Consider the following 22958-nt stretch of genomic DNA (forward strand, 5'->3'; position numbering starts at 1 on the left):
ATATATTTATGTATATTTTATAAATATTTTTAATATATGTCACATGTTTTTTATGTATTTTATATAAATATATATTTATTATATATAAATATATACTTATATTATATTTATAATGATCTATTTATAAATATATTATATATTTTTAAAATTTTTAAAATATATATTATATTATTTATTATTTATAATATAATATTATATATATATATATTTATATAATATATTATCAATATAAAAAACTGAAAAACCGAATCGGTCAAAAACCGAAACCGATGGACTGGTTAACCAGTGGTACCGATTTAGTTTCGATTTAACAAAATGAAAAAACCGATACTACCAATTCAGTTTACAAAAAGAAGCTATAATTAAGTTAACCGAATCATGACACCCCGATGAAAAGGGTTATCGTCTCTGATGAATAATGAGCTCTTTACAAAGAGTGCCTGGAGTCTAATGAGATTCTCTCGGCCCAAACTCTAATGGGGAAATATGGGAGTCTACTGACCAATCTGAAATACATCACCTGTCCAAAGGATTGAATTGATTAAAAGGATAGGGGATGGTCAAAGCTAATTACATATCTTTGGGAAAACAAATGGGTCAGTACCACTCCTCTTTCATAGTTGCGTCTGCCGGGCCCATTGAACTCTAAACAGTCCTACGGTCCTACCCGAGTCCTTGACTGTATCTTCAATTAACCCTTGGAACGTACAAGCAGAGTCCATTCTTCTTGAAAATGTGTCTCAAGCTGCTACATCTCCCTACAACATTCAACGAGATCAAGACTAGAAGCATAGCCCCGAGAGGACCATGTGAAAGTTGGGAGCAAAAATGAAAACTCACAAATGAACTGGATGGCCCACAACATGTGAAAGTTGTTCATAAAAAAAAAAAAAAGAAAATACATGTGGAAAAATAGTATCAACGAGTCAACTAGAGTACTTACGTGGACTTTTTATCTCATCCATGTGGAGAGATGATCAAACGTATACTGACCATCCATCAAATAAAGATAATCTGAATGTGCCACGTGGCCCTTTTCAGATGATTTCTGCGTACGAGCCACTTTTTAAATGAAGTCTTCCCAAGTCATACAACTGCTAGATGAGTAGAAATTATAAAACGCTTAAGCTCTGTTTGCAATAAAACATGCGTATCGGGCTTAGAGATTTAATTTTAAAACAGATATTAATCACTAGTCCGATAAGCTAATGATTGATTGGAATAAAGAAAAGGGGAAATTTTCCATGCGATTTAAGACCGTCAGTTATGTATATCAGGTGACCTCTCATATGGGATTTAAGACTTTTGAAAATATTAAAATTATCCTTATAAATAAAATATATTATTCATCTTCTTTCTCAAGAAAATGAAACAAAACCCAAACCCAAACTCTCTATAGTCTATTTTTTAAAACCCAAACTTCTATCAAAGTCCAATCTGCTATATCTATCAAAAAATAAAACTATATATGCTGCAAACTTATAAAGAAGCAAAAGGGAAAAAAAAAAATTCTTGAACCATAGAATTCAATTACACATATTTGAATCCCTTTGAATCTGGGCCCCCTTCCTCCTCTTCCTTGGACGATTTCGCATTTCTGTGGGGTCACACTACAGATGGCTGCCGGTCGCGAACAGGCAAAACCGGCCACGTTGCCTCTGTTTGACTATAGGTGAAGAAAGAAGAGTTATCTCTCTCTCTCTCTCTCTCATATCTCTAGTTGTACTCAAGAAAAATAGAGATTTTAGCTGCACATATCTTCGTCTCCAAGCTCTGAAAATCTCTACAGATTCATGCATCTAATCAATCTTCCTCTGTTATCATCATCACCATTATGGGATTATCTCAGCGATAGCTAGGTCTTGGAAGTCGAATTTGTTCATCTAAGAGGTATCGAGCCAGTTCTTGTCTATCTTCTCTTGTTTCCAATATCCGATAAGTTCTGGTTGAATTAGCTGATCCCGATGCATTATAAATTTCGATTTGTTCTAAAACCTTCAATACGGTACAAATTATTCTATATGTGTTGAATTTCCGCTTTACAGAGTTGAATTGTTGTTGAAATTCTTCTTTTGGCTAATTATTTTGCTTTTGAGCTTTAAAGGATGCATCTTCATTGGATTTCTTTCTTAGATTTTCCCCTCTTGGACTGTTGATTGGAATTGCACAAACGCCAGTTGCCGGTGACGGAGAAGACAAGCAAGAGAACCAGTCATTTCTCAACACCTGACCACCCATTTCTCCCCCAACCCCCATCAGAACGCCCAAAACACAACCGAACCAATATATGTGACAGTACATCCTGAAAAACCAAGAAGAACAGGTTGGAGAATGGGCAATTAAGTACAGACAAGAAACAAATCAAGTTCTATATATTCCTGTTGGGAGAATGACCAATCAGCCCAGATCAGAATTTTATAGCTCCAAATTACAGGGGAATGCATAAAAAATTAGATAAGACTTGAAGGGTATTTATGTTTTTTTTCATGCGAATTAAATTATCACAAAATGAAAGTTTGGATACTAGATTGTCACACTCGACCTAAAGTACAGGGTATTTATCAGAAATTTTTCCTAAAAAAAATCAGAATATTTAAAATAGCTGAAACTTTGTTTGGGAATAGTGAGTGCAATTTGATTCATGCAAATTTTGCTCACTTTGGATGAAAATCTGTAGAGGCTGTCGCTTTCGGTATATAAATGCATTCTCATTTCTCATTTCTTAGCTCTTACAGAGCTGAATCAGAATATGTATAAAGAATGAACCGACATTTGCATCTTCCCAAACGGAGCCTTATGAAAAAGGGCTAACCGTACTGTTAATTATTATCTGAAATTGCCAACTAAGCTGCCACATGGAAGATAACAGATGGCTGGCTCAAAATAGCACTTTCGATTTATACGCTCGTTCGTTGACGGATCCATCAAAAGAAACAGTAAATAAACACTGCACTTGATCCGTATAAAAGCGCACTGCCCACTCTCCACCTAATGATTTTAAGGATAATATACTTGACGACATGGCTACAATTCTTTCTTTTTCAAAAATCAAAACACAACTGCTGCCTTCTTCCTTTCACTTCTTCTCGGTTTGCTTCTTTACGGAGACACTCGATTGAAAGTTCTTAGAGATTTCTGATTCTCTCGCAACGGTCAGTTTCTCTATTTTCTATTCGTTTGGCATAAGCTCCGCCTGCGATTCGCAAGGTTTGCATCATCTTATCTTTGTTTTTGTTAATTTTTTCCTTCTCTATTTTCTTCTTCTTCTTTCTCTTCATTAATTGCTTTTTCTGTTCAGTTCATGAGTCATTTAATGCAAGTGATCTGTCCTGATGTCTTATTTTGGATGCTCACGAATGAATGATGTGATAGACCTGAATAGTTATATATATATTTCTTCGTTTTGATAACTAAATTTAATTACTTTAACCTGAAAGAGCAAATATATTAGAGTCCAAAGCACCAGATGACCAGCCATCGAGTCATTAACTCAGCCTGTGTGGCCCTATGACTGTATCAGTTAAAAAAAGCTCCGCCTCTTGGACGGTTATATGAGCTGCTTGCCAGATTGCACGCGGCTCATAGAAATAACCATTTCAGATCAAATGGCTTTGACCATCTGATATATTTTTCGACTTCCAAAGAGTAAGCTTTCACAACCAGACATATCCACTTGTATCTGTTAGCATGCAGTATGTCCAAATGAGGCGGTAAAATTCAAATCAAATCACAAGAAATTTATCATACCCATATATGACTAAGTATCGTCTGTTATAAAATAGAAACGACAAACTTCAATTATTCTACATGATAAGTTTTCCTTTTTCAAGGATGATGGAAGTCCATGCTGTGCTAGTTTATCAAATTTCACAAACCATACAATACAGTCCAATGTGTCTTTCACCTTCAGTTTTCACATCAAGGTCTTGCTTTTTGCACTCACTATAATTTAGCTACAAATTGTTCTCACACCCACGCATCCCCCAGCAGAAATCCTCCCTACATACACTGCTAGTGCTAATCTCATGTAAATAATTCCACATACACCACAAGGTTCAGGGGGATGGTTAGCAGTTCGTATCCTGATTTGTGTTTCCAAACGCTGCCTGCCGTACAAATTGCCCTCGAACTCGAGGTCTCTGTTCAGCCAATCTTTTCCTGCTTTGATATCGTACCTGATAACCAATGTACAAAAGAGTTCCACCTGATTCTTGTTTTTTAAATAGTAGATATAAACAGTCACAAAGGGAAGATAGAAAAACCATGTGAAAGCATAGAATGCAAATCACTAGTTTCTGGAATATGACTTAGCCGACCTTGGCCATACCAAATTGATGGCTGCATGAACTTTTCAAAGGTAGCAAAGTAAATGAAAATATTAGCTGTGCCAGCTCTGTGGTGGGTGATCAAGGTTGGATCAGACATACCTAAACCAAACCTGAAACCAGGTTACATTGCAAAGGGAAGTTGATCATTTTTAAACCAAGGCAGAGTTTTCATATCTATTCCTATCATACAAAATCCATGGTGATTCTTGATATATTCATGTGGGCAGACATGAAAATAGGAATATTTTGCAGTGTAACCCATTATGTAAAATCTCAGTAGGCTTGTGCACTGTTGTTCGTTGTTCTTTCTAAGTTGTGAAAATTGAGTACCAATGCTTTTTAATAACTTAACAGTTGGAGTTGATAGGGAACTAAGAAATCAAATGATATCATTTTATTTTTCCATTGTGCTTGAGTGTAGCATGTAAATGGAGTCATTATGGGAATGTTAATAAAATAGGAATGAGACAACTCAAGATTCAGGGCCATTGGTTTGTGCGATGTTAAAACTTTGGGTAACAAACATGAGAATCTCAATTGTAGTCTGAGAGTGGCCACTTTGTGCAAAAAATGCCAACAGCTAGGTCCATATCCAGTCAACCCTCAAAGATCCTGAATGGCTCGGGCTAGGGATGATCAAGGTTGGGCCTGGGCTGGGCTTGGGTCTTCATACAAGCTTGGGCTTGGCTCTAAGCCGGACTGGGCTTTGAGGCTGACCATCCCTAATTGAAAGATGGGAAATTTCATCAATGCTGAAAAGAAGACAAGGGAGAGGTTCCCTCGATACAACCTCATTGGATCTAACAAACAAAGCAAAACAGCATTACAGCATTTCAGATAACAAAGCAAAGTTTTTGATATGACCCAGAAATTTGACACCAATTCAGACTTACAGCAATGTTCACACACTCGAACATCAACAAAAGAAACTAGTATTCATTCAGCAGAAAACATTAACAGTTGGTCGGTTCTTCGAGAGAACGCCGGCTCTCCCAAACACTCACAATATTCTTTACTCAAAGAAAACATACCACCCCCATCCCCCAAAGCCCCTTCTTATACTCTACTGATAGCATAACTGACTCCCTCTATAAATGCCCAAAAACTCTTCTTATTCATAACTGACATAACTATAAATGCCTCAAGACTCTCCTTATTCCCTCCAGCTATAATTGCCCTCATGTGATTAATTGTTTAATTAATTCCCCCCCTTAGCTGATTGTTGACCTTTCCTCTTCCTGGCATTAATTGGGGCCTATCATTACCCGTCGCCCAAAGTCTAACCTTATCCTCAAGGTTAAAATGAGGAAACTGGTCTCGAAGTAAGTCAAAAGGCTCCCAAGAATCTTCAAAATCAGGCAGGCCCAGCCAATGAATAAGAACTCCCAAACCAGTAACTCCAGGCATAGTGGATGGACGCACACCGCGTACTGATATGTCCCTGCACAGGCCAAGCAGCAGCATCGCCCAATGCACAGATGGTGTGTCTGCTTTGTCACCTCTTGAAGCATGTCTATTTCCTCCAGCTTCGTGTTTCCAACCTTCAGCCTCTCCATGATCATCCACAGCCATCCTGTCCCCTCCCTGCATAGTGTGCACTGCCCACAACTTTCATGCTTATAGAAATAAGAGAGCCTAGCAATTGCATCCACAATATCAGTTGACTTGTCCATCACAATTACAACAACTGTCCCTAAACTCGTTTGGACAGCCTTGAGTGCATCATAATCCATCAACACATCATCACATATGTGCTTTGGAATCAGTGGAACAGAAGAACCCCCTGGTATCACTGTAAGCAAATTATCCCATCCACCTCAAACTCCTCCACAGTGCCTCTCTATCAGCTCCTTCAATGGAATACTCATCTCCCCTTCAACTGTACAAGGCTTATTCACGTGGCTTGAGACATAGAATAGCTTTGTCCCAGAATTGTTCTTCCTGCCAAAACTAGCAAACCATTCAGGACCACGCCTTAAAATGGTGGGGGAAACAGCCACAGTTTCAACATTTGTAACAGTTGTTGGACATCCATATAGCCCTGCATTAGCTGGAAAAGGAGGCTTCAACCTTGGTTTTCCTTGTTTTCCTTCAAGGCTTTCCAACAACATCGTCTCTTCTCCACAAATGTAAGCATCAGCTCCATAGTGGATATGGACATCAAAATTATATCCCTTAACAGTAGAAGACTAATGTAACGAGAAGAGCTGCTCCTGTAAATTACCCTCCTGAGTCGATCGAAATCTTTCAAGGAGAAGCTCTTTGAATTCTGTCCAACCACGGAAAGGTCGCCGACCAACTTCCCGGTATTACCATGCCAATGCATCGCCCTCTAAACAGACAACTACAACTCACAGACGCTTTGCCAGAAGCAATCCATTAATCTCAAAATAGCGTTCCGCATGAAAAAGCCAGCCATATGGATTTTCCCCATCAAAAATAGGTAGCTCCAACTTCGGAGGAAGTGAGTCAGGAGTATGTTCCGGCACCGGCATCGAGGAAGACGTCGGAAATGCTGCACTCTTCCCTTTGTCAGTCGCATGACTCGATGCGACTAAAGGAGGAGCAATGTCAGTCGTGGACAAAGGAGCTAAATAGGCCTGTTGCTGAAGCAACAGATCAAAACGTCTTATCAAGTCTTGAACGCCTCCTTCCAGGGATGTGATCTTCGAAAGTCCAACTGTTATCTCATCACGTAAGCCATCCACTTCAGAAAAACAGAGAAGTCAAGTGTTCTTCGAAACCCTCCACCTGCGATGCCACTTCCTTAACTGTCACCATGGCCGAGGAAAGACGAGCTCTGATACCACTGATATGACCCAGAAATTTGACACGCGGTTCACAGACATACAATAGCGTTCACACACTCAAACATCAACAAAAGAAACCAGTATTCATTCAACATAAAACATTAACAGTTGGTCGGTTCTTCAAGAGACCGCCAGCTCTCCCAAACACTCACAATATTCTTTACTCAAAGAAAACATACCACCCCCATCCCCCAAAGCCCCTTCTTATACTCTACTGATAGCATAACTGACTCCCTCTATAAATGCCCAGCTGGCCTAGTTATAAATGCCCCAAAAACTCTTCTTATTCATAATTGACATAGCTATAAATGCCCCAAGACTCTCCTTATTCCCTCCAGCTATAATTTCCCTCATGTGATTAATTATTCAATTATTCCCCCCCCCCTTAGCTGATTGTTGACCTTTCCTCTTCTTGGCATTAATTGGGGCCTATCAGTTTTCATCCCATATGATGCCGCCCCAATGAATTTAGAAATGGTTATACTTTAAAACCCCCCAAAAGACTGTTAATAGATGCCCACTTCCACCAATATTCTTTCACCTTTACCACAAAGTTTCTTGACTAGCATGGCTTGATTCTGAAAGGATCTGTCATTCCTTTCTTTCCAAACTGACCAGCATATTGCCCCAGGCACCTTGCTCCAAAGGACCTTGCCCCTCTTTGACAAACCTTCCATTTTCCAAGAAGAAAACTTAATGTCTCTACATCTGGAGGTCCTACCCATGTAACATCAAACAGGTTAAACATGAGACCAAACTGCATAAAATAGCCTGCAATGTAGTAATGTGTAGTGTACATTCTCTGTTGCCATTTCACACAAACAACAATAGTTGACAACATACATTCCTTTGGATTGCAAGACATTAGTAGTTTGAATCCTGCCTTTAATAGCTAGCCATAGGAAGAAGATTATTTTGGATGGTATCTTCAACTTCCAAATCCAGGCCCACCCAACTCTCTGGTCAGAGGGTGCAGCCAAGCACCTGAACATTGATTTCACTGTGGTAGCAAGAAGCAGTGCTGAAGCTGAATATAGGGCCATGGCTCATACTACATGTGAACTAGTGTAGCTAAAAAATCTTTTGTAGGAGATGGGGTTCTCAGTTGATAGACCCATGAGGTTGTACTGTGATAACAAGCTGTAGTCCACATATCTTCTAATCCAATATTTCACGAAAGAACAAAACATATTGAAGTTGACTGCCACTTTGTAAGAGAAAAGGTGATCAATGGAATGATAAATACAATTCATATGAGTTCAGGAAATTAGTGGGTAGATTTGTTTACAAAAGGGTAGAGTCGGGGAAGAGTGGATTACATGTGTAACAAGCAGGGACTATATGATAAAGACTCTCCAGCTTGAGGGGAGTGTTAGAATCGATAGTACAAGGGTAGTTTGGTCATTTGTCTATTTAATTAAGGTTGAGTTGTCTATTTTGTCTAGGTTTAAGTTGTGTGTTCCATATTTAATGAGGGTCAGATTTGTCTTTTGTAATCTAATACAAAGAGATAAATATAAGGTGGGTCGGCTGAGAGGGTGAGACTTTTCCTTCCTTCTTAGACCAAACCTCTTCTTCTTCTTCTTACTTATCTCAGACCAAGGACTGAACTAGTGCTAATCGAATCATTTACACATGCATACATGCATATATGCATATCTTTTTTTAATAAACTATACATATATGCATACATGCATGCATGCATATACACACATGTATATCAATTTTTAGTGGGGGCTAATTTACCAACCCAAGCCCGAATCGGGTCCAAGCCCAACTTGGGTGTATCAAATTTTAGTGTGGGTTGGGCTCGGGCTGAATAGTTCGGGGTTGATCTCGGGCTCAGGCTTTAAGCCCAATTCTTAGTGTTAGGCCAGGAGCTAAAACCCTGCCCAGCCTGACCAACTTGCACCCATACTCCGTATATCCAAATTGGGCTTCAAGCTTTATCTAAGAGCTGGGCTCAGGGTCAGGCCTGGGCATTTTCTGTTAAAAAGAGGCAAAGCACAACCCGAACTTGGCCCAATCTAGCCCATGAACAAGTTTAGTTCTCAGGTACTTGAAGAAACATCTAGGAAGAGGTATTCTCTTCTCTAAGCATGGATACATGGAAATTGAAATTTACATTGATGCAAATTGGGCCGGATCCACGATCATTATAGGTCTTCCTAAGTTATTGTACTTCTATTGAGGGTAACTTGCTGACATGGAGAAGCAAAAGACAGTCTGTTGTGGCCAGATCTAGGAAGAGGTATTCTCTTCTCTAAGCATGGATACATGGAAATTGAAATTTACATTGATGCAAATTGGGCCGGATCCACGATCATTATAGGTCTTCCTAAGTTATTGTACTTCTATTGAGGGTAACTTGCTGACATGGAGAAGCAAAAGACAGTCTGTTGTGGCCAGATCTAGTGCTGAAGCTGAATATTGTGCCATAGTACATGGTGTAGATGACTTAGAGGGTAGCTTGCTAACTAAAGATTTCAAGATACTATTTCTTATTTTTCATTTATAGTTTGGTAATGCCTCCATCTTATGACCTATACTCATCCTGTGACCATTTTAAGATATGATGTTTGCTCTCTTGGTGAGTATTAGTAGGCAATAAATGACTTGAGGATTCAATGCTTTAGAGCAGGATCCGTGTAGCTTACACAATATAGTAGGGATAAGACAACTGAATTGATTTGTTGTTGCCATGTCATAAATGTAAATTTGCATCTGCAAGGATGGTTACCTTCTTTTCAAAGCATCTTTCTTTCCTCTTCTTGCGGAATTTGGTCAAGGCAGCGACCCTTTCTGCAAAGCGGTTCTGATCCACTCCACTCCCAGTCCCACTACCAACACCATCACCAGCTCCTTTCTTTCCAGATACCCTATTATCATTTTCCACATTCATCACACAAGTGTTTACAGCAGTGCTGCTCCCATCCTGCCCATTGCTACCATTGTTGCTTCCTGAAGCACTTCCATTCAGGCTGTAGTTCCCAACATTGCCTTCAGTTGGACCACCAAACACATTGGACAACCCACACTGTGGAGCATCTGCTGCCATGTTTTTTAATGACAGATCATCATGCTCTGGTACTGGCTGCTTTTGCTTGACATTGTGGACATGGTGGTGATGGTGGTGGTAGTGGTGATGGTGGTGCTGGACTTGAACCTGCTGGACTGAGCCTTTCGATTGAGGTAGCTCAACATCCCAAGTTGCATTATCGGCCTTGTTGGATATGTCTTGCTGAGATGGACATATGCATGCATTCTGCATGGGATGAAGGACAGAGGGGTGCAGACATTTGGATGTTGATGTGGATGCTAATTTTTCAACAACAGCTGTTGGCTTGGTGAAGATGCTTTTTGTGGTTGAGCCCATATCATTGTTGTTTCTACTTCCATTGGACTGCTGATTGGGAGGGCCATTTGACTGCGATTGAATATTGTACACTGAATCTGTTTTCACTGCATCTGAACTATTGTCAGGTGGAACAGAACAACTTCCTATATTCCCAGTGGGAGCCTGATTAGCAGTAGAAGCAGTGTTATACCTACAGAGCAACATACAAATAGCAAGTTTATTTACGATTCCACTTACAACATGGAAATTAAGTAATTTCATGTCAACTGGTTCTCTCCATACCTTGAGAATGCTGAAAGATCTGAATGTCTCAAAACATTGCGATCATCATGGGCAGTTGTCCCAACATCTCCAACTCCTCTTAGCCTCTTTAGACTCAACTCTAGTGATGGTAATCCTTTAGCATCAAAGATCCTCTTATCTTTGATTTCTGTTATTTTGGAGAGGTCATTTGGAGCCTCAGATTCTCCTGTTTCCACCCGACTATCATTACAACTAGCTATCGTACCTAGATCAGGAGCTTGGAACTTCAGTTCGTTAATTGGCTTCTCAGTGTTGAATTCCAGCTTTCCTTTATCTAATTGTTTGCTGTCATTCTTGTGGTTTGGTTCAGATGATTTGTCCAGCTTTGTGCACGTTAGGTTGGTGGAAACTTTCTCGTTTGGATATTTAAGTTGTAAATCAGGATTTGTAGGTACTCCAATCTCCAAGTCCTTGCCCATTGCAATACTATCTGAAGAATGAAATTACATTTCATATAAGAATAGTACAATTCAATGACAACCACTTGCACATAAAGCCACAGATCAATAAATACAATCAAAGTATACCAAGTTGTTCATCTTCCTTTTGGGATTCAATTGTTGCAGTTACAGGCAGCCACTCATTTCCATATTCTTCAGGCTTTGGATGGATAACCTGGGCACAAGTGCTATCTGGAGGATCAGCTACTTGATCCCATGGTAACATTGGTGGTGGACTGTCAACTTCTACTGCCTGCTTTGTCCAGGAGCTCTGCAAAATGAGATAGCAATATTCTCAACTGTGCTAGTTTTATTTATTTTTTAATTGGTAAGGTATTGCATTATATTGATGTGATTATCAGGCTTATCAGCATATACTCATGTGGTTGGACACCATGACATTCCTGCCATCACTAGGAAGAATGAAGAGTAGTTACACACTTGTACTGCATTTTTTTTTCTTGTAGGTATTTCTCTTATGATTCTTGTACTTTATGTGCTTATTCTTTGGTCCCTTGGAAGGGCCTTTTTGTAATTGTACATAATTTGGCCCTAGTAATATATTGGCCTTAGGGCTGGGGTCATTCGCTAATTCAGTTTGAAACACCATGTACAATATGTGTTATTTTCCCTTGTTTTCTTCTGCCCATTGACTAGAAGGAATAACCTAGAACTGTCTAGTTTTCACATTGAAAATCTACTACAACTCTGCTTCATCTTCTGGACCATTGCTGGTTCGTTGGAGAACCTAAGATCATATTGATTTCAGGCCCGGAGATTAAAAAATTACAGCTGCAGGTTCTGTCCACACAGAATGCTGCATCATTTAGTTTGGGAAATCAAGAGTATCAAGAGTAAGGGGAGTATTTAAGGATCATGAGGAGTAAAGAAATCAATATTCTTAGGGCCATACAACAAAGAAATTCCATAGAGGCTGAATTTCTGGCAATAATACAAGGATTAGATTTAGGAAGGCCACTGGGATTCAGAATTTTTATTGTTGAAGGTAACTATGGAAAAATAATAGGTTACCTGAACCAAGACATTCTGGTTCTTTGGAGACATAGACACTTGATGAGAGAAGGAATAAACATAGAAAGGGAGCTGAGAACAACATTCACTTGGGTGCATGGGTCAGTAAATGGGATGGCTGACATATTAGCAAGATAGGGGACTAGTAGCTTGTCATTGTTTCTGGTAAATACATATACAAGGGGGAGAATGATGTAATGTAGAGGGGGATTTAATGAATTAGTGGGTAAAAGGGTACCTCCCTTTACCTATTGTAAGCATTTTTCAAAATTAATAAAATGTTGATCAGTTACCAATAAAATAAGTTATTTGGAGAAGTAAAAAACAGTTGTGATTAGGTCTTGTGTAGAAGCAGAATACCAAGTGATGGAACAGAGTATCTAAACTTCTGTGAATGAAGCATGTGTTGTTTGACTTTGGGAGTTCGTTTTTACTTATCTTTTTTGATGAATAATAATAAGTTTATTGATTCAGAAGCAACTTTAGAGTGAGTTCATACATCAGCCCAACGAGAGGCACGAGCTGCAGCCCCTCCTTGAATCTTACAAGTAAACTAGGAAAGAAAAACAATAATCACAACTGAGCCCAAAATAATTCTTCCCTATTTACCCCTTGCTTAGCTAACACATCTGACAAAGTATTTGTGGATCTCCCCACCCACTGTACAGTAACCAACATATTCCTTGCCAACCAACTAAATTTCTTCATTTCATTCTTGTATTGCCCCATAGCCTCTTCAGAATTTTATAACCAACCCACCACCACTTTGGAATCCCCCTCGATTATTAGGTGTTGTACCCCCAGCTGGTTTGCAAATTGCACCCCTTGTACAGCAGCTAAAAGTTTTGCCCTGATGGTGTTCCCAATTCCCAAGGGACCTGAGTAGAGCAACAAAATCTCTCCCTTCTCATTTCTCAAAGCACCCTCACTCCGGATAATCCTGGATTACCCATGCTGCTTCCATCAAAGTTCAACTTTATTGAGCCTTCGGGTGGAGGAGACCAGCTTGTAATTAATTTGTCCTTTAAAGATGAGCACCTTGCTACTGCTGACCAATTTCTCCAAAGGTCATAAAAGGAGAATTGATGGAAGATTTCCAAGGTCTTCAGCCAATGTATTGCCCTGTTTAACACACAGTCTTCAAATCTTGGCTGTTCCTTTCCTTGTCTTGAAAAATTATGAGATTCCTTTCTTCCCAAAGAGTCCAAGTCAAAGCAGCACGAGCGCATCTCCACATAATTCTCCCTATTTTTGTAGGCCAATAAAAGGTAGAATGGTTGAAGAGCATGTGAACTTCTGCTGGTAGACTCCAACTACCCCCAAACAACGAAAGTAGCCAAGCCCAAAGGTCTGCAGAAAAGGGACAAGATACTAGTAGATGGTAACAATCCTCACCGTGAGCTCTACAGAGGATACACCAATTAGGAGAAATACAGAGAAAAGGTCTTCTCTTTTGTAGGTTGTCTAAAGTGTTTACTTTCCCATGGAATACTTCCCAACAAAAAGCCATAATTTTCGGAGGGACTGGCTTGCACCAAATTTCTTTAGACGGAAAGGGTTGGTGAAGAGAAAGTTGAGAGATGGACTTGAAAAAAGAAGCACAAGAGAAGGTTCCATTGGGTCTAGGAGTCCAAACTCTCTTATCTGGCTTGGAGGGATCCAAACAAACTTGATTAAGACAACCAAGCAAAATAGAAAGAGACTCAATTTCAGCATCCCTAAGTCCTCTACAAAACCCAAAATCCCAAGTAGGATGTAAGGGTGTTCCCAAAGGTGAAACAAATTTTGAGACCACCTCTTTTTTATACAAAGAAATAGAAAAAAGCGAAGGGAACAAGTCCTTTAATGGTGAGTCTCCTACCCAAATATCCTCCCAAAAAAGAGCAGAGTTGCCAGAGCAAACTTCATACCTGATAAAATTGAGGAATTGAGGAAGGGTGTTGTGAATAGCCTTCCACGGTGCTGCTAGGTTAGCTTGCCTCGATACACCAGCATCCCATCCGTTCTCTGACCTCCCATGAATGCTTCCCCCCATCTCAAGCCACAATCTCTCTCTTTCCAAAGGCCATCTCCACAACCAATTCCCTAATAGAGCTTGATTCTTTCTAATTACCCTCCCAATTCCCAAGCCCCCCCTCTTCTTTACTTCTGCACACAATTTCCCAATTAACCAAGTGATCATTTTTTTCTTGTCCCGGCAACCATAAGAAGTCTCTCATCAACTTCTCCAGTTTCCTGGCTTCCCTAACCGCCCTCTTCTTTACTTCTGCACACAATTTCCCAATTAACCAAGTGATCCTTTTTTTCTTGTCCTGGCTCCCATAAGAAGTCTCTCATCAACTTCTCCAGTTTCCTGGCTTCCCTAACCGGTATCCTAAAGACAGACAAATAATAGGTAGGTAAGTTAGCCAAGGTAGCTCTTATTAGGGTAATTCTCCCTCCTAAAGAAATATAATTCCTCTTCCATGAGACTAATCTCTTCTCAAACTTTTCTATCACTGGGGTCCAAAATCTACTCTCCCTAGGATTTGCCCCTAAAGGAAGCCCTAAATATGACATAGGCCAAGCAGAGGTGGAACACTCAAGACACTCCGCAATAGCCTCGACCTCCCCTACCTCCAAATTTATACCCGCTATGCAGCTCTTTTCCAGATTTATTCTCAAATAAGAGACACTTTCAAATCCTTTTATTATCTCCTTTAGGTTTTCTACCTTCTAAGTAAGACCTCCTTCACAAAAAATCATTAGGTCATCTGCAAACTAAAGGTGGGTGACGGGGACTTGGTGTCTCCCTATTCTCCAACCCCTAATGGCATCTTCGTTGTCAGCCTTAGTAATGATCCTACTAATCACATCAGCTACTAAGGTAAAAAGGAAGGGTGAAAGTGGATCCCCTTGCCTGACACTCCTGCAAGCTGGAAAAAAGTCTCTCACCATACCATTTACCAGAATAGAGTAGTGACAAGTACTGATACACCCAAAGATCCAACTACACCACTTGTCCCCAAGTCCACAATTTTGCATAACCTCCAATAGAAACTTCCAGTCCACCAAATCATAGGCCTTTTCAAGATCCAATTTACAAATGAATCCTCTCTTACTAGACCTTTTCATTTCCTCCACACGCTCATTCGCAATTAAGATCCGATCTGTTATTTGTCGCCCTTGAATGAAAACTCCCTGGGTTTCACTAATGATGGTACTTATCTTTATTGTTTACTCTTTGAATTTTTACTATTTAGTCTTTACTCTTTATTGTTTACTCTTTGAATTGTTAAATGTTCAAACTTTTTCATTTTATATTTGGAATTTTAAGGTTAATTCCTTTAATTTTGGCATATTTCATGTATTTATTCTTTATTTTTAAATTTTAATTATTTTTTGGGATGACCCAAATTGACCCATGGGTCAACCTTAATCCGAACATTTAGGGTTATGGTCTAGCATTTGGCAACCCAACCTGAAATTCAACCCGACCCAAAATCAACCCAAAGTGTCTTGACCAAACTCGAACCCGACCCACCCAACCCAATTGCCAGGTCTAAGAAAAAGAGTCCACCGTAATCTCTCTCCAGCCCCAATCACTTTTATTAAACCTGATTAGAAACATTGAGGGAATTACATGAATACCCTTAATAGGACTACTTATAAACTTACAAAAAAAAGATTAATAGGCCCATGAGTATAACACTGAGCATAGATGTCAATCATGCCTAGCTTGCTTGCATATTGCTGCAATTTAGCTTTAGGAACTCCCTTGGTAAGTAAATCAGCTAGTTGCTTTTCAGATAAAGGGTAGGCAAACTTCGATAGTTGCCACCCTCTCTCTAATTCCAACAACCATAGTACAATGCCTAGATGTAAACAAGACAAGGTAGGAAGTTGTCATCACTGCATCACCCCAAATCATGGGAAGCAAAAGGATGCTCTTGGCTGCTTCAACAACATGTTGATTCTTTCTCCATGCTACCCCATTCTGTTATGGAGTACGAGGACAAGAACTTTGATGTATAACCCTAAACTTCTCGAAGTATGAAACAAGATCATTTTCAAAATATTCCTTAGCATTATCTAATCGGATTATCTTGATGCATGTATCAAATTGGGTAAGCACAAGTTCATGAATCTTTTTTTACAAATTTGGGTACTTTAGCACAAGAACACATAAGATAAAGCCAAGTGTAACGAGAAAAATCATCAATAAACAGAATAATATTTATAACCACCCATGCAAGGTAAACGATATGGGCCCCACACGTCAGAGTGAACAATATGAAAAGGAACTGTAGTTCTTTTATTACTTGCAGAATAAGAGTTTCTACAATGCTTTGACAACTCACATAACTTACAATGTAGACTTGACAACTTAATTTCTTTAAATAAAGTTGGAAACAAAAGACTCAACAAAGAAAAAGAAATATGACCCAAACGAGAATGACATAACATAATACGACTAACTGACTCTGACACATTTGAACCAAAAGCTGCTCTCGGAGGTGATACTGGACTTTGTCCAGGCATGCCCAACAGGTATATCCCATTAACCTCATGGCCACTCCAAGTCACTTTCTAAGAGTCTATGTCCTGAAAAACACAATAAGAAGGGAAAAATGTCACATTGCAATTCAAAGATTTTGTCAAATTACTAACTAAGCAAATTAGTGTTTAATTCAGGAACATGAAGAATTGAGGATAAGATAAGGGTGTCTGAATCTTTGATGTTTCCCTTGCCAGAGATAGGAACAAGAGAGCCATTAGCAAGGGTGATCTTATCTCAGCCAGATAAAAGCTGGTAAGTAGAAAATAAATGGGACACGACAAATGAAGAGGGAATTGTCTCTAATGAAGTAGCTACTGTAGCAGTAGACTCCAGGTGACTAATTATTCGTCCATACTTCTCATACTCAGCCCCGACGGCTGCTAGTTGCTCTCCTACAATCCTACTAACTTCTCACCACTATGCCTCTGTTCACTCTGTGAGGAGATGGCTACATTTGCATTTCCACCCTTCACATTCTCATTCCTTTTTCCATTGTTTGTATTCTTGAGTCTGGTAGGTATAAGCTCTGGATGTAGCTTCCAACATGTGTCTTTAATATGTTTAGACTTCGTATAGTATTCATAAACAACATCTTTCTTCCCAGTACTAATGTTCAACTTCATCTCTACTTTAGCATAGTGATTCATCTGTGGCTCTATAGACTAAACTTTTCTTGCTCTCCTCACTACTCACCATAGCATAAGCCTGAGATAAAGTCGCTTCATACTTCACCAGAACATTCTATCTCAATGTCATACCCCGGGTTGAGTCCGATAAGGAACTCAAAAACCTGATTTCTTTCCACTAGCTTCCTATTTGTCTTAGATTGTACACCTCCAAACCACAATCTCCATCAAATCAATCTCCTACCAAAGAGATTTTAGCATGGAGAAGTAAATAGCTAAGGGCTTCTCCCCCTATCTTAGCTTATTAACATCATTCTTTAATTTGTAAGCCTGGGCAACATTCAAATTTTAGAAATAGGTTTCCGTGACATTATCCCACACCTCCTTTGCAGTTTCCATCCAAAAGTATATTGGCTAATATGTGGCTGCATAGAATTCACTAACCAACCGACTACTATGTAATTCTCATGCATCCACCTCTCATAGGTAGGTCATCCTCCCCTAGTTTCTTCTTGCTCTGGGTGATATAACCCTATTTCCCTCTACTACACACATGTATCTCAACAGACTGAGACCAGGCTAAATAATTGGTCCCGTCCAGCTTCACAGTGGTCACTACCCCAAAAAGATTCTCCATTAAGCCCCTATGTCCAAACCCAGAATCTATGGGATATTTGGTTTCTCCTCCAGTTTGCTCCATTGAGTGAAATGAAGATCAAAATAAGTCTCAACTGAACAAAAATTGCTATCCCAAGCAAAAAACTACTCTTCAAACAGCCAAATCTAGAGTTCGACAAGACCGCCCGAAGGAGAGAAGAGGAGAAAGTTCAACCGCTCCGACCAGAGGTTCTAGAACTTGGCCCAACTCAAATCACCCTTAATGAAAACCAAAAGGCTACCCTTTGATCTCCAAGCGCTAGCTTCAAAGTGTCTCTAGGACCTGTAACTAGTTTTCTCTAGACGTCTACGGTTTTCGGGAAAAAACTCCAAGAACCTGCCTTAGGCTTCAACTAGGAATGAAAAACTTCACAAAACCTCTCCAAAAACCCTCCCAACTGGGCTACATAAGCTGCTCCCTAATCGGCTGATCAATTCTCCATATATAGTGTATAGGCAAAGAGAGAAAAAAGGAAAGAAGGTGATAACCTTGTCTGTACCAAGTTGCAAATCACACCTGCAATAATCTTAATTAAAAAAAAAAAGGAACAGGAGAAAAGAATGAAATTGAAGAAAGAAGTGATGGAAGAAAAGGAAGAAGAAGAGAGAGTTGTTCTAAACCTCTCTTCAGCCCTCAATGTTCTCTTTTATTTTTGTTGTAAAAAATAAGGACAATTACATGAGTGCCCTTAGTAGGGTGTCCATCACTAAAGACAGCAATAAAAAACAAGAAAACAGGCCCACAACTAAGGCCCACTACCTACTAACACAAGTCATAAACATAACTTAAAGAAAAACAAAGAAACTAAGGCTCATTTGGCCCATAATCCCTACAGATCTGAAGCTCCAGAATTTATAATCCAAGGGATTCTACGATTAACTGAGGTAGTTGCATGGTTGGAATATACCTAAATGTGCAAACGTAGTGTAAGTTGAATTTCCTAAAGCTGTGTTTGGTTGCAATAAAAATAAATTTGCACTGATGCAAAACCATGGCAGTGTAAATGATTCGAGTGTAAATCCTGACCTATTTTTGTTTCAAATTTTACCTTATTTTGTTTGATTGCATTAGAAATGAAGTAAATTAAGACAAAGGAGAATCCAAAACAAAATTAAATGAGAATTTGCACTTTTTTTTATCATTTACACTCCCATGCATTTGTACCAAACACAGCCTAAAGGATTAGAAACTATTGCAAATGTGCTCTCAAGGTGATTAATCATCCTCCCATGCTTCTCAAATTCTGCCTTTACTGTTGCCAACTACTCAATAGTAGTTTTCTCCTCATTAGAACCCTTGTCACTATTAAGAACCATGGCTGCATTGGCATTCCCAATCTTTCCATTTCTAGCTTTCTTACTATTATTAGGATTCCTAAGATGAGCCAGCAAAAGGTGTGGGTGTAACTTCCAACAAGTATCCTTCGTGTGCTTTGGCTTTTTGCAATGTTCACATTTAACTTCTGTTTTTATTTTTTTCCTCAGCTCCCTTGGGTTTCACATTAGCAAAGTGTTTAACTGGAACTACACCCTAAACATGAACACGACTTCTGCTTTTCTCACTACTCACCATAGAATAAGCATGAGTGAGGGATATATCATCTTTTTTCCAATATGTTTTGTCTAGTAATATCATATTCTAAATTCAGCCCTGTGCTGTAACAAATTCGAACACCCTATTTCTTTCAACATCTTTTGTACTCTCCCAACCAACTTTCTCCATTAAATCAATCTCTTACCACTATACCTGTTCATGGGTTGGGTAGCCCGACAGGCAGTCGGGCTTGGTCATAATTTTAGGCATGCGGGCTCGGGCTTAGGCCTGAAGCACTGGGCCTGACTTTTTTTCGGGCCGGGCTTGGGCTTTCTAAAAAAAGCCCGACCCGAGCCCGACTTGATACTATATATTAAATAATAAAAATATATTTTATTTAATAAAAAATATATATACAATATGTTTTCTTTGTTCTTCCCTTTTTTTTCAAGTAATAGTGAGATGTTTATTATTTTTGAGTTTTGAAGGTTTTTAATATAAACAAAACACTTTTTTATGGAATAAAAGTGAAAAAAAGAAATTGTTTTCAAATTTCTGGTCGGGCTCGGGCCTGAGTGTATTTTGTTGATACATATACAAACTCCAGCCGGGCCCGACCCATGAACAAGTCTACTTGCCACAAAGGCTTCAACATTGAATAATAAATCGCTACGGGTCTTTCCCCTGTCTTAATTATTTACATCATTTTTCAACTCATATGCCCTAGCCACATTCAATTTTTGGGAGTACGTCCTTGCAACATTATCCCAAATCTCCTTTGCAAAATTTACCCACATGTAATGTTGGTTGATATGAGGGCTACATTGAGTACACCAACCAACCAATGATAATATAGTTTTCTTGCATCCATTTCTTGTGGGAGGGAACATCTTCCTTAGGCTCCTTCTTACTGCTAGAGATATATCCTCACTTTAGTACAAACTTACACTTTCACTGACTATGACTAGGCCAAATAATTGGTCCATCAAGCTTCACTATGGTCACAACTAGTAGAGTATGGAAGTTTTCATAACCTATCCAAACTTTGATCTTTGCTTGATCTCTACTTCAGAGTGTTCCATTACTTCCAAACTTCAAGAAATAGTTTTTAGATAGCAAATAAGGGGAACTGAAATTGATAACAACAAATACTGACCTCAATAGGAACCCTAACAATGATTGCACCTTAATCGATAACCTGGGAGAAACCTATTCTACTTGTAGGACCTCTAGAAACCTGTTCTACTTGGATCACTCTCTATAAGGATTAAAAAACTCCTTTCAATCCTTGAGCACCAGGTTGGAACCCCCTCTGTGACTCTTAATTCAAAAATCTCCAGTTAGCTAGGGTTTCGGGCAGAAACTACAAGAACTGTCTTGGATAGTAATCCGATCGTCTCTTTTCTCCTGAAATCCTCTACCAGCAGGGCTGAATATCTTCTTTAATCAATCAACCATTCAGTTCTCCATATACAATGTGTATGGGATTAAAAAGAAAAGAAAAAGGAGTAGTTGTACTGTTCTAACTCTAATACCAAGATGAAAACTAACCAACTCTAGATTCTTTGTTTAATGAATGAAAACCACCAAAAGAAAGAGCATCAGTGCAAAAGAAGAAGAGAAGAGAGAAAGAGAAAGAGAAGAGTCAACTGTACTCTATCTCCAGCCCCAATTACTTTTATTAAACCTGATTAGAAACGTTGGGGGAATTACATGAATACCCTCTGTAGTGAGAATGGGCCAAATGGGCCTTAGTTATTGTTTTTTTTTTCTTTAATCATTTCTTTAGTGCTGGCTGCCCTGTTAAGGGCATCCAAGTAATTGTACTTAATTTTAGAATTAAGTTAATAAAACAGATCAAGGGGGCTAGAGAGAGATAGGTTCGAACTCTTCTTTTCTCTCTTCCCTTCTCTTCTTCTTCCACAACCTACTGCCTAAATTAAGCCCCATCCGGCCCAATATTTCTACATAACTTTTTTTTTTCACGCACACACATATGCAAAACACAATTCATTTAAATACATATACTTATTTCTTTATATGTTAGAGTGCAATTCATTTCTTTGATAGACAATTTATATATTCCTTTCTATTACATATCTTTTTAATAAGAATCCTATAATATTGAAAAGTCATATTGTATTTTGTTTTAAATTTCTAAGCTTCTCTACCTAAATTAAATAACCTTTGTACTTAATTTATTCATATATTTATATATTTTACTTCTTTATTTTTAATCTTTATACATTTTAGGTTAGAATTTATTTCTTTCATAGACAAATTATATATTTAGTTATTTACTTCTTTATCACACACACACACACACACACTGATACACATTAATATAGATCTTGTGTTTTTTAATTATTCATACATTTAATTTTACATTTATGACGTTTTTACTAAATTTACATATAATCTACTCTGTCATTCCATATAAAATAATTTATAATCTTTTCATCATATACAACTTTTATTGGAACTAAATGCCTTGTAAATGAGAGTGGATAAAAAGAGTTTGAAAATTTTGCAAACTTTATAATTTATATTTTATTTATTTTATATTTTCTAATTTAAAGAAAGGTGGGTTAACATATGAATGAAGATGATACTCTCACATGTGAGATTAAGACATAGAGTGGCACATTAGGATTATTATATTTAGTAAGAGAAAAGCAAATAGACATTTTTCGGTTAAAAAAGTTATTATGACATTTTTTTTAATTTCAATTGTCTTTTTTTAATTGTAACCAACCAAATAGAGTTTTATTGAACAATAGACAGCATCACATATCAATATTTTCTTTTTTCAGAATTTTAGTGTTGTCTAGATGAGGGCATGAGGCATATACCTCACCAAATTAGGCATGAGGCGGTGAGTGTAAGCCTCTCTCTATGTTCAAAAGGCATCAAGATGAGGTGCTTTGGCTCATCACTTTGGTGACTTTTAAAACCATGGTTAGCATATGGCATGTACGATAACCTATGCAGGAACACCTGCCCATTCGAAGAATCATAAACTTTCACAATTGTTCAATCACTCCTCCACATAAAAATCAATGTACAGATGTACCGTTTCTGTTTCTAATTAAATCACTCCAACCAAATAAGGTTTCTGGGCAATTAAACCTTAAACACTTACAGGGAGTTGATGCGGTGGTATCTAAAGTTCAAACGAAAATGCAACACCACAGTACCAAGAAGCCCTTGGTACGGAATGATTCACCTTCCCTCTGAGGATATGCTGAAATCCATGTGAGTTTCCATTCCCTAATACTCAAATCTCTATCTAATGCTGTCTACTCATTATTTATTTGTGAGGCCAGCCTA

The 22958-nt window shown here is 38.6% G+C and overlaps 1 protein-coding gene and 2 long non-coding RNA genes across 3 annotated transcripts in view; 2 read left to right on the forward strand and 1 right to left on the reverse strand.

Annotated features, from left to right (window-relative positions):
- Positions 1–1699: 1699 nt before the first annotated feature.
- LOC148868266 (uncharacterized) lies at positions 1700–2666 on the forward strand. The gene is made up of 2 exons (XR_016107090.1): positions 1700–1890; positions 2134–2666. It is a non-coding gene; the product is annotated as an uncharacterized LOC148868266 (long non-coding RNA).
- Positions 2667–2955: 289 nt separating this feature from the next.
- LOC148868267 (uncharacterized) lies at positions 2956–22887 on the forward strand. The gene is made up of 2 exons (XR_016107091.1): positions 2956–3207; positions 22773–22887. It is a non-coding gene; the product is annotated as an uncharacterized LOC148868267 (long non-coding RNA).
- Positions 3717–22958, reverse strand: part of LOC148868268 (two-component response regulator-like PRR37) — a 45306-nt gene continuing 26064 nt past the window's right edge. Inside the window, exons 6-9 of the mRNA XM_088969041.1 lie at positions 11327–11510; positions 10779–11229; positions 9879–10686; positions 3717–4175 (exon numbers count right to left, since the gene is read on the reverse strand). Of these exons, the coding sequence (XP_088825167.1) occupies positions 4068–4175; positions 9879–10686; positions 10779–11229; positions 11327–11510 (1551 nt within the window). The 3' untranslated portion in view covers positions 3717–4067. The remainder of the gene's footprint in view (positions 4176–9878; positions 10687–10778; positions 11230–11326; positions 11511–22958) is intronic.

This window comes from Nelumbo lutea, chromosome 2, assembly GCF_056320005.1.
Source record: "Nelumbo lutea isolate HS-2025 chromosome 2, American lotus-T2T, whole genome shotgun sequence".
NCBI classification, from domain to species: Eukaryota; Viridiplantae; Streptophyta; class Magnoliopsida; order Proteales; family Nelumbonaceae; genus Nelumbo; species Nelumbo lutea.